Source organism: Musa acuminata, chromosome BXJ1-11 (genome assembly GCF_036884655.1).
Source record: "Musa acuminata AAA Group cultivar baxijiao chromosome BXJ1-11, Cavendish_Baxijiao_AAA, whole genome shotgun sequence".
NCBI lineage: Eukaryota > Viridiplantae > Streptophyta > Magnoliopsida > Zingiberales > Musaceae > Musa > Musa acuminata.
In genome coordinates this window covers 6,378,072-6,390,044 of record NC_088337.1, presented here as the reverse complement: position 1 = coordinate 6,390,044, position 11,973 = coordinate 6,378,072, and the positions used below count along the sequence as shown (strand labels likewise).

The following is an 11,973-nucleotide window of genomic DNA, read 5'->3' as shown; positions in this document are numbered from 1 at the left end:
TCTACACTAATAAAACCCCACAATGTAGTCCAACTCTACCACACCGCACTCCCTCCAAGGAAAAAGTTGGCGATGCTTGGCCGGCTCCCGTCCTCTGTATATATATATATATATATACATACATACATATATATACATATATATATACATACATATATATATACTTTCTTACAAATGTACCTAATACATTTCCAACATTGTCAATGTATCAACATCATGTCAGAGAAATTCCAGATACGCCCCCCTCCCCTCCTTAATGTATCAAGATCATGTAAGAGAAATTCCATACACCCCACCTTTAAAGCAAATCCTTTCTTTCATTCAACCATCTCCAGCAGTACAGCCTTCGTCGGTTTCACCAAAGGTAGGATGCGACCGTTGGATTATTCGATCGGACGGCTGCGATGCTCCCTCTCATCGACGCAGTCCCCGCCCTTTCCGTGGCCCCCGCCCCCGTTATCCGGTTTCTTGCCGGCCTCGCTCAGCCTCGGTGATCCGCCAGGTGTTATACTTAACCTGAACCCCGACGTATATCTTCTCCGTACATCCGATATCAACCGTCCGATGCAGATCTTGATGTTGTCGCTGCTTGCACTACTGTGATCAGTGGAATAAACAGGCCGGTTAACATCCCGTCGTGCTAATCGACTCCTTCGATATAAATCCCAAACCTCCTCCTCCCTCTTGACGCACAGCGGCCATGGCCGAGAGCTATCGCCATGTCATCCTCCTCCTCCTCTCCTGCTGCTGCTTCTTTGTCTCGTTCGCTTCGTACCCTGTTGCTCCGAGTGGCTTCGACGGAGTGCGGAAGCTCGTCTTGTGTCTCGCCTCCGCCGGGGTCGACAACTACACGGTCCCGACTGCCGACCCGTTGATCTCGGATACCTCCTTGTACTACCTCTTTCTCAACTTCTCCATCCAAAACCTCCGCTTCGCCCCGCGGCCCGGTCTCGCGCGCCCGGCCGCTATCGTCCTCCCCGGGAATCGCACGCACCTGCGGAGCACCGTCCTGTGCTGCCGCGCCGCCGGATTCGGCGTGCGTATCCGCAGCGGCGGGCACAGCTACGAGGGGTTGTCCTACTCCGAGGATTCCGGAGTCGCCGCGCCGTTTGTGGTCGTCGACCTCATGAGGCTGAACCGGGTCCGTGTCGACCCAGAATCGCGGACCGCGTGGGTCGAGTCGGGAGCGACACTGGGCGAGACGTACCACGCCATCGCGGCGTCGAGCGACTCGCTGGCCTTCTCCGCTGGGTCGTGCCCCACCGTCGGCAGTGGTGGCCACATAGCCGGCGGCGGGTTCGGGTTGCTGTCGAGGAAGTACGGACTGGCGGCCGACAACGTGGTCGACGCAGTCCTGATCGACGCGGACGGCCGGGTCATGGACCGCGAGTCGATGGGGGAGGACATCTTCTGGGCGATCCGCGGCGGCGGCGGCGGCGGGTGGGGGGCGGTCTACGCCTGGCGGATCCAGCTCCTGCCCATCCCCGCCCGGGTCACCGGCTTCATCGTGAACCGCCCCGGGTCGACCCGCCTGGTCGCCGAGCTAGTCCACAAATGGCAGCTCGTCGCGCCGAGCCTCCCCGACGAGTTCTACCTTTCCGCCTTCGTCGGCGCGGGGCTCCCCGAGCTGGACCGCGTCGAGATGTCGGCCACCTTCAAGGGCTTCTACCTCGGCCCGAAACTGGAAGCGGTCTCAATCATGGCACGGACCTTCCCCGAGTTAGGACTCGTCGACACGGACTGCCACGAGACGAGTTGGATCGAGTCGGTATTGTTCTTCTCCGGACTCCCCAACGGGAGCACGGTTTCGGATCTCAAGGATCGGATCCTCCGCGGGAAGAAATCCTTCAAGGCCAAATCCGACTTCGTGCGGATCCCGATAAGCAAATCGAATCTCACCCGCGCCTTCGACTTGCTGTCGCAGGAGCCGAAAGCGTACCTTATCATGGACCCGTACGGCGGGGCCATGGCCAGGATCCGGAGCGATCATATACCGTTCCCACACCGGAGCGGAAATCAGTACTTGATCCAATACATGATCGAGTGGACATCAGAGGAGGAGGCGAGCAGCAAGCAGCACCTGGAGTGGATCCGCGGGTACTACAACCACATGGGGGATTACGTGTCCAAGGGCCCGAGGGCGGCGTACGTGAACTACTTGGACCTGGATCTGGGGACCAACAGATGGACGGTCGGGATGGGCGATCTCAACGATCGGACGGCTGATGCGAGGTCGTGGGGCGAGAAGTACTTCCTGGCAAACTACGACAGGTTGGTGCGCGCCAAGACGGCCGTCGATCCGTATGACGTGTTCAACAACGCCCAGAGTATTCCGCCCAACTCGTCCGAGCAGAAGGATATGATATCCCGACACATCGCAACCGAGGTGTATATCTCATAACGTGTCGTGATGGAAAGAGACGACGTCGTGAATGAGAGGACAACAGGGACAGTGAGAACTGCAGCAAGATAGGCATGATGGACCCAAACAAGGAGGCACATGGCAGGAGTCGATTGAGATAGCTAAAAGAAAGAAAGATGCAAGCGTCGGGGATAAGTAGTAGTCAGTTCGATGGTCAATTATGACAATGTTGTTACTGTAAAATTAAATATGTCAAAATCTGCGATATTTTGGGTCAAATAATGACATCAAGTCGGTGCCAATCGTGCTGTTCTTTCTCCTGCGTATCTCTGCAATCTGACGCACGCTTGGCTTTCCGCGAGCGCTCGATTGAGCCGTCTTCTCCACGTCACTCCTACATGCGCACATGAATATAATATCAAAAGTTGGCGGAATGTCTAATTAGAAGAAAAGTCGCCTTTTATTATTTTATTAAAACCCTTTTTTAATCACCACTTTTGCCACCTCACAAGTTATTATTTTATTTATTGATTTATATTTTCTTTGCAGCTGATTGGATCGGAGACAGGGTGGGCCCTTCGGTGCGTGCCATGGGACCGCAGTCCCCATACGTCAGTTTTGCCCACTGTTGGGCTGAACCGAAAGCCCACCAAGCCGTTTACAGGATCCGACTCCTGATCACAAACAAAGTCAATGTGGCCGGAAGAACCTTATAGTGGCCCATCTACCGTTGGATCCGGGTCGGACGGTCGATAGGGCTCACGACGCGGACCTGTTTTACATGGTCGGTGGAATTACGTAATGGCCCATCCCACGTCGATCCCGTTACAGGACAAAATATGGTGTCACATCGTAATTTTGTCGTCGGAGGTACGCGGCTTTTTACACGGCATGCGCGCGCTCCTCTTTCTCTCCCTCTCTCTCCTCGCTCCGTACGGTCTTCTCTTTGTCTTCCGCGAGAAGCTTCCTCCTCTTGTGTTTTCTTATCCTTCTTCTTCATTAAGCCCCAAAGCCACAAAGCTTGTTGTGGAGATGTTCTTATAGCGATCGAATGCTTCGGAATCCTTATAGGGTTCTTGATATTTCCGATTGACGTCACTTCTGGGTGGATTTAGTTGTGGTAGAGAGCAGGTGGGGATTTGGACGGCTCGAGGTAGGGTTCCGTAGCTTCGACTTGTGGTGGTGGTAGCCGATGATTCGCCCGGGGAAGCTGCCGGTGGGGTTCCGTTTCCACCCCACGGATGAGGAGCTCGTCAGCCACTACCTCAGGGGTAAGAACACTGGCCGGATCAAGCCCCACGACGATGTCATCCCCGAGATCGACGTCTGCAAGTGCGAACCCTGGGATCTCCCAGGTACTGCCGGATTTTGGCTCCAACTCGGTCGCGGGTACTGGAATTTGTTCTGAAGATTCGAACATGATGCGTTTCGTGGTGCGCAGGTAAGTCCTTGATCGAGTCGGACGATCCCGAGTGGTTCTTCTTTGCGCCAAGGGACAGGAAGTACCCGAATGGGCTCCGGTCCAAGCGGGCCACCGAGGCTGGGTACTGGAAGGCGACGGGGAAGGACCGCGTCATCCGGTCCAAGGCCACCGCAGCCGCCGCCGCCGCCCCCATCGGCATGAAGAAGACCCTCGTCTTCCATCGCGGCCGCGCTCCCAACGGCGTGCGCACCAACTGGATCATGCACGAGTACCGCACCACCGAGCCGGAATTCGAGGCCGGTGATCAGGTCCGGAGCTCTGCCCTCAGTTCCCTTGGCATATGGCCGCTGCTTATTTTATATGATTTGTCTGGGAAAAGAAACGTGCTGGAAAGGTGCTGCTTTTCCAGATTTATTCGAGTATCCCTTGAATAAAGCGTTGATTCCTGACAATGGATGTCAGATTTAAATGATTCTGACTTGTGCATGGAATCAAGAGGATGCTTGTCCTCTGACATAGAGAAATCATTCCAAGAAGAAGCCTATGGACAGTGTCATGCACGAAGAATGTGGATTATTTAATGCATCACATGTTATTCTTTTTGCTCGTCATTAAATGTTGTTTGGGAGGCAGTGTTCCTTGTTAGTAGTGGTGCAATGTCATGTAGCATTTGCTGATTGTAGGCTAATTGGAGACGATTTAAGATACACACTAGTTGGGCATGGAAGTTGTTACTTTTCTTTTCTTTTTCTTTTGTGAAATCTAGTATTACGTTTTTAATCGAGTTTACGTTTTGTTGACGTGCATACTCAGGTTCTGTTTCTTTTCATTATTTGAGTTCAATAGATCACCAGTGACTCCCCATTTTCCACCTTGACACATCTGGTTTCACTTGTGTAATTTGCTCGAGCATGTAGGAACTGGATTTCTTGATATGCTCAGAAAGCAGAGTATTTATGATTACCTCTTAATCACCAAGCTACCTAGATTTATATCACTTCAGCACATAATAAGGAATCTTGTGAATCTTGACAATGTTAAGCGGTGGAGCCTGCATAAACAAATGATAAGCTATATAAACTGCTGCTCGTTTTCAACTGGTAAATGGGAAATTCATGTTTTTGTTTTAGCGAGTCACATGCTATAACATGTTTTTTCTTTATAAAATTTGAAGTGGGCAGATGGGCCAATAAAGCATTTCTTGTATGTCATTGTCAATCCAAACAAACATTGCTATGTGGAAATCTTTAACAATATCCATGTATTGGTTGATGTTTAGGTCGGAGGAGGTTCTATATGTGAAAATTTGTCATTGCGTCGCTGACGCTTAGGCCATCATGTAGCATTTGCTGATTGTAGGCTAATTGGAGATGATTTAAGATACACACTAGTTGGGCATGGAAGCTGTTACTTTTCTTTTCTTTTTCTTTTGTGAAATCTAGTATTTCGTTTTTAATTGAGTTTACATTTTGTTGACGTGCATATTCAGGTTCTGTTTTTTTCATTATTTGAGTTCAATATATCACTAGTGACTCCCCATTTTTCACCTTGACACATCTGGTTTCACTTGTGTAATTTGCTCGAGCATGTAGGAACTGGATTTCTTGATATGCTCAGAAAGCAGAATATTTATGATTACCTCTTAATCGCCAAGCTACCTAGATTTAGAGCACTTCAGCACATAATAAGGAATCTTGTGAATCTTGACAATGTTAAGCGGTGGAGCCTGCATAAACAAATGATAAGCTATATAAACTGCTGCTCGTTTTCAACTGGTAAATGGGAAATTCATGTTTTTGTTTTAGCGAGTCACACGCTATAACATGTTTTTTCTTGATAGAATTTGAAGTGGGCAGATGGGCCAATAAAGCATTTCTTGTTGGTCATTGTCAATCCAAACAAACATTGCTATGTGGAAATCTTTAACAATATCCATGTATTGGTTGATGTTTAGGTCGGAGGAGGTTCTGTATGTGAAAATTTGTCATTGCGGTGCTGACGCTTAGGCCATCATGTAGCATTTGCTGATTGTAGGCTAATTGGAGATGATTTAAGATACACACTAGTTGGGCATGGAAGCTGTTACTGTTCTTTTCTTTTTCTTTTGTGAAATCTAGTATTTCGTTTTTAATTTTTACATTTTGTTGACGTGCATATTCAGGTTCTATTTTTTTTCATTATTTGAGTTCAATATATCACTAGTGACTCCCCATTTTTCACCTTGACACATCTGGTTTCACTTGTGTAATTTGCTCGAGCATGTAGGAACTGGATTTCTTGATATGCTCAGAAAGCAGAGTATTTATGATTACCTCTTACTCGCCAAGCTACCTAGATTTACAGCACTTCAGCACATAATAAGGAATCTTGTGAATCTTGACAATGTTAAGAGGTGGAGCCTGCATAAACAAATGATAATCTATATAAACTGCTGCTCCTTTTCAACTGGTAAATGGGAAATTCATGTTTTTGTTTTAGCAAGTCACACGCTATAACATGTTTTTTCTTGATAGAATTTTAAGTGTGCAGATGGGCCAATAAAGCGTTTCTTGTGGGTCATTGTCAATCCAAACAAACATTGCTATGTGGAAATCTTTAACAGTCCATGTATTGGTTGATGTTTAGGTCGGAGGAGGTTCTATATGTGAAACTTTGTCATTGCAGTGCTGACACTTAGGCCATCATTTCCCAGTAATTCATGAGAGAAGCCACAAGTGTGCCTTTTTCGTCTGATAGGATTGATATTTTATTGTGCAGCTATGAGGATCTTAAGTAGTTCATTGAGATTGTATATCTGTAACTGACACAGATATCAAATTTGTCAGGAGCAAAAAAAAATTATGACCTTGTGAATTGCATTTTATTCATTTTGTTTAAAATTCTATGACCTTACCCTTTTTTGGACTCTAGAGGTAGAGTTTCCTGAGATAGTTAAATTTAAACATCACATTAATATGTTGGAAATTGTATTCATTATGCTGGTCTATCTTTCTTTTTACTGTGGTCTGAACTTTGCGGACCTGTTGGATTTAGTTCTTTCAGATTATAGTTTGATCATGTGGTAATCGAGGCTGCAATATGTATCATGGCTGTGTTTCATGGATATTTAATTTATAATTTGTCAATTGTTCAGGGTGGTTATGTTCTTTATCGCTTATTTAAGAAACCGGAAGAAAACTGTTCAAGCTCCAATATTGATGAAATGGAGCCGGGTGGTTTCTCTCCGACTACAAATAAATACTCCCCGGATGATACCAAATACTTTCCGGATGATACCCAACGGGAAACATATGCTACGGAAGAAATTGGAACTCCACGGAACCATGGATCTCCAAAATCAGATGTACCAGAAGAATCTGAATCGTTAGCTGATCCTGTTGAAAAGCAACCAGATGTTAGCAATAAACGTCTTGCTGATATGCCTGATCATTCAACAAATTACTCTGCACATCCTGATGAGCGTTGCTGCTATTTGGCTCTACATGATCAAGAGGCTGAAGACGGACAGAAGGTGAGTTCTATTGAAACTTTAGTCGTGCATATATTATGTTTGATTTTTACCCTTGTTATGAGACAAAGCATGTTACATAAAATCGCAGTTTGACAATCTGCAAGATGTTCTGGACCAGTTATGCGACCCAGGGTGCCAGCCAATAGACTATGATAATTTTCCAAACATCAGTTCTCCGATGTTGCCTTACACAGACTATCCTTTTTTTGGTGATATCAATAATGAATTATTTCCTGTTGATAATGCTGAACAAGATTCTCTGAATGATTACTTGAAAGCAGAGCTCAACAGAGAACGGTGTTCATTAATACAGAGTGCGGCAAGTATGCAATCTTCGGATTGGTTATGTGGAACGTCTAATCAGTCTACTAATCCGGTGCCTCAGTTGAACACCGAAAATGCAAGTCTGCCTCCTTATCACGGCACTGCAGGAGTCTATTCAGTTGTGCCTACTTCACAATCCTTGCAAGGTTTGTTTAATAGCACGGAGAACACAAGCAACCAGGAGACTGTTGCTGGAGATGGTAATAATTTTGAGGAGATTGGAATCGAGATCAGATCTCGTGGGCTCCAGCTACTTCCAAATCCAGATGATGTATCTACAACTCAGGGAACTGCAGCAAGAAGGATTCATTTGCAAAGTTCAGTCGCAAACATGCCTTTGCCTAGTTTTGATGGTGAATTTAACATCAGTAAATGCGATCACAAAAACAGGGAGGCAACATTAAAGGAATTGCAGGTATTATGTTCTGATAGCAGAAAAGAATCGGATTTGGAGAAATATAAAATGCACAACGTGGGGAGAGGTACCAATATTGGCACTCGGCAAGCACACCACCCTCCAATTGCAAACAAATCTGCAAAAATGGGTACTGCAGCAAGAGGAATCCGTTTGCGACGCCGATGCAAAGTTAAGTTACGTTTCAGTACGAAACATAAATCAAGCAGTTGCGAAAGCCACAAACACATGGTGGCAATTATGAAGGTGATGAATTATCTTTAATCATTACTCATAAACAAATAAAAGTATGCCGATGTTTTTCTTTTCTGGAATCACTTACAGACCACAGACCATTTTCTGCAGGCAGTTGTGCATGCAATTAATGTCATGGCTGAAGTTAGGAAGATTCTAGGGTCCACTCTTCTGGACAAACTTGACAAGTTATTAGTTCATGGTAAGGAAGAGGGAACACCTAATCTCGTGTGTTCTCATTTTGGTGATTCTGTTTGCTTTTATTTACGTACATGTTTGCTTTTTCACATGCAGATAGAGCACCACCGTACTCTTCAGATGCCTATGAACTTTCTAAACCTGTGTTGAGGAAGAGAACAAAACCGACGATTGGCCATGAGAATACGTCTAAAGGCTTCCCTGCTTGGCCAAAGCCACCAAGAGGCCACCCCGTTGATCGGTATGTGACTTGGTTGATTCTTTTGGTGGTCCTTTTGCCTTTATGTCTCGGGATAATTCTTTTGGTGGTCCTTTTACCTTTATGTCTCGGGATACAATGGAGCATGATCCGTCTAAGTATTTGGTATCTTATGGTCCTGTGTATTATCACTTCCACAAGGCTTCTTTCTTCTTGATAGGTGAAGTGGGTATGCATGTACTCAGAAGTAGGGGTTTCAGATGCTTTGTACTTGTGCCGTCACTCCCTTCTCTCTCTTGTACATGTAAGTCTCTTCTTCCTTTTTTTCTTTCCATGACTATTCTCATGATTAAGCTGTAACAGTAGTGCCTAACTGACTGGTTTGTCTGCTGCTATTAGTGAGTACATCAAGACTTTCTTTTTAGTATGTTTTACTCTTATTTTGTCGGCTTTCGTTATGGACTTACTGTTTAGGGGCATATTTTGTGAAAACAAGTACATGGACAACATCGTAACGGCGATCAATAGCCACTATTTAGATTAGATCGTGCATATGTTGTTTGATTGTTTTTGGCACTGTATAAATGATAAGGACTCGTCTCTACGTACGTATCCCTCATTACTCTCTGGAGGCGTGTTATATATATATATATATATATATATATATATATATATATATATATATATATATATATATATATATACATAGAGAGAGAGAGAGAGAGAGTCGTCTCCCACCAGTCCATTTTCCTCATCCAAACCTTCCCTTTCTTGCAGTATCAGCACTAATACCTCTCCTACCTCAATTTCGCAGCTCACTCCCGTTGCCCGTCTCCGTCGGCCACTTCGTCGACCACATCAAGCTTGCCGTCGCCATGGCGCTCTTCTACCTTAGCCTCAGCTCCTCTTGCGAGGACTACTTCGTCTACCCGCTGCAGCTCGCCGTCTCCATGGCCCTCTTCTGGCTCGGCCTCAGCTCCTCCTACGAGGACTACTTCATCTTCCCGGCGCAGCTCGCCGACCTGCCCTCCTCCCTGCCGCTTCTATTAACCCCGCCTTCCGTCATCAAGGCCAGACTCCCCGTCGTGAGGTTCTCCAGCCTCGGGACGAGCTCTCTCCAAGGAGGAGATGACGCCATCTGCGCGGTGTGCCTGGGGCGCCTGGAAGCGAGGCACGAGGTCAGGGAGCTCGGCAACTGCCCTCACGTCTTCCACAAGAGGTGCATCGATAAGTGGGTGGACATCGGGCAGGTCACCTGCCCACTGTGCCGAGCTCAGCTGCTGCCCATGGGAAGGGACGAGGAGGATCGATGGATTGGCTGCTGATCCCTCAGCATCATGAAGCACCTTCCGGACGTGGTAATTCGACTCACCGGTGAAGCTATCAGTTGCTCTCTACTTGGCTGTTCAAATAATGGTGTAATTAATTGTACATGGAAAGAAAACATCTATTCGATCGGATGCTTTCTGACTGTGTAGTAAAGGGAAAAAAAAAAAAAGGTTGATAATAGTCGGATTGACGAAAGGCAGTAAGTAACAAAGAGATGTTGGTGGTTAACTTTGGCCTCACTCCAAACTGTTCTTCTAGCTCTCGTCTTCTTCTTCTTCATGTTGTAGTCATGGCTTGGGGCTCAACCTATATTACTTTCCAGTTTCATTCAGGCGGGGAAGAAGTGAAGAAAAAGAAGGAAAGGGCTATTTGTTCTTTTCAGTACTGGATTTGTTGGAAATGATCTCCTCCTTCACCACGGCTAGCGGTGGACAAGCACAGCAAGAACTTGCATGTGATCACCTACCCGACAAGCCAAAAGGCTGGTCCATCATATAGACAATCTCCATTAATGTCTAGCTACTACCACAAGAAGACCTCGAGGAGGTTGGATTAGTTGGTGGATCTCATCAATGGAGGACTTAGATGTTGTGTTGCTATCGAAAAAGATGTAGGCAAATGCTTCCACATCCACTGTACCCAATGCATGTTTCCATCGGATCCGTAGATCGTCATGGATCATCCACTCATCACGACTTACAATTAAAGCTTGAAAATGATATACACATGTATAGTAGCATGATTTTAGGTCGTCCACTCATCGCGATTTACAATTAAAGCTTGAAAATGATATACACATTCATAGTGGCATGATTATAGTAAAGCCATAGTTTGCTTGATGTGACCGTTGATTCATCTGAATTCGTCATCTATTTTATTCGACAACCATGTGTTAATATGGAGGAAGGATGTTAACTTGAAGGTTCGACAATTGATTCATCAAAGTGTCTTCGATGCTCAAGTTTAGAAACCTCTATTTAAAAGCTATAAGATGATCTGCTAATATGATAGATGATGAGGACGTTGAATGCCAACATGGACATTGATTGTGGTGTAGAACATGTCCTTGAGCCCATATCGTTTTAGGTATATCAAACATATGTTGAATCTCGGATTTTGATGATGAAACCAATTGATAGTGTTTGTGATCTAATATATATTTAAGTAACGCTGGGCTAACGTCAATAAAAAAAGGCAAATTGATTAAAGCAGGAGGAATCAGACATTGGGTTGGAGCAAACATGTCAGAAGATTGGACGTCGGGCCGAAGGAACGGTCGACGTATCGGCATAAGGCTTCGGGCCATGAATTCGGGTATCGGGCCAAGAAGATCGGACATTGCGTCAAGAAGATCAAATGTTACAAGAAGACAACATACCGATTGAGCAATACACCAAAGGAGAGGACGATGCGCCGGAAGAACCAATGACATTCCAGACAACATAGGATTCGCTTGAAATCAATTATGTCTAGATTGAGTTAGTTTAGAGTCTAATTGAGTTTGTTTAGAATGTAATTAAACCAACTTGATTATAGGCCAACTGGGCTCAAAATAGTATTGTTTTGGGCCAAGAGAAAGACTCATTCAGTGACCCAAGTTTGGGATGTGTTGGGCCAAGTGAAAGGCCCAAACAGTGACCAAACAAGTGAAATTATTGTGGCACAATCTCCGACAGACTGTCGGGCAGTGGCACTGCCAGACCGAGCGATGGTACCACCCAGTGTCAAGGTGTCAAGTAGTGGTACCGCCCAGTACAGACGATGGTAGTGCCCGTACCCGAGAAACCTAGGATGAGAGTGAAAAAAAAAAGAGGAGTAATCTTGTGTAACTCCTCTTAAAGATCTAAGCGTTAGTATAGTTTGAGAGAGGAATATGTGGGGGTGTAAATATTCTCTCCTAAGCCTGTAAAAGGTGAATAGAGTTGTAAGAAGGAGGTTGATATTTGCCTATTAAAGAAAGATCGTTAGTAGATGTCGG

At 45.7% G+C, this 11,973-nt stretch overlaps 3 protein-coding genes across 4 annotated transcripts; all 3 read left to right on the top strand.

Moving 5' to 3' along the window:
• Positions 1–478: 478 nt before the first annotated feature.
• LOC103970941 (berberine bridge enzyme-like D-2) lies at positions 479–2,652 on the top strand. The gene has a single exon (XM_009384854.3). The coding sequence runs from the start codon at positions 701–703 to the stop codon at positions 2,399–2,401; it is 1,701 nt and encodes a 566-aa protein (XP_009383129.2). The 5' UTR covers positions 479–700; the 3' UTR covers positions 2,402–2,652.
• A 625-nt stretch (positions 2,653–3,277) lies between these two features.
• LOC135582326 (NAC domain-containing protein 14-like) lies at positions 3,278–9,546 on the top strand. Of its 2 annotated transcripts, XM_065089521.1 has the most exons (8): positions 3,279–3,717; positions 3,804–4,093; positions 6,919–7,296; positions 7,385–8,281; positions 8,381–8,471; positions 8,564–8,708; positions 8,887–8,970; positions 9,481–9,537. In XM_065089521.1, the coding sequence occupies exons 1-7, from the start codon at positions 3,555–3,557 to the stop codon at positions 8,888–8,890; spliced, it is 1,968 nt and encodes a 655-aa protein (XP_064945593.1). In that variant the 5' UTR covers positions 3,279–3,554; the 3' UTR covers positions 8,891–8,970; positions 9,481–9,537. The 2 variants fall into 2 exon arrangements, with proteins under 2 accessions (XP_064945592.1, XP_064945593.1); XM_065089520.1 differs by having other exon boundaries at positions 3,278–3,717; positions 8,564–8,970; positions 9,481–9,546.
• LOC135597072 (brassinosteroid-responsive RING protein 1-like) lies at positions 9,379–10,234 on the top strand. Its single transcript, XM_065089522.1, has one exon. It carries the CDS (start codon positions 9,542–9,544, stop codon positions 9,989–9,991), a length of 450 nt encoding a protein of 149 aa, XP_064945594.1. The 5' UTR covers positions 9,379–9,541; the 3' UTR covers positions 9,992–10,234.
• The last annotated feature ends 1,739 nt before the right edge of the window (positions 10,235–11,973 follow it).

Excerpts from the sequence above, each read along its gene's own strand:
- LOC135582326 (XM_065089520.1), top strand. The coding sequence starts at position 3,555 with ATGATTCGCCCGGGGAAGCTGCCGGTGGGGTTCCGTTTCCACCCCACG. Across the intron at positions 7,297-7,384 it reads AGGCTGAAGACGGACAGAAG|TTTGACAATCTGCAAGATGT; the intron begins GTGAGTTCTATT and ends ATAAAATCGCAG. Across the intron at positions 8,282-8,380 it reads ACATGGTGGCAATTATGAAG|GCAGTTGTGCATGCAATTAA; the intron begins GTGATGAATTAT and ends CATTTTCTGCAG.
- LOC103970941 (XM_009384854.3), top strand. The coding sequence starts at position 701 with ATGGCCGAGAGCTATCGCCATGTCATCCTCCTCCTCCTCTCCTGCTGC.
- LOC135597072 (XM_065089522.1), top strand. The coding sequence starts at position 9,542 with ATGGCGCTCTTCTACCTTAGCCTCAGCTCCTCTTGCGAGGACTACTTC.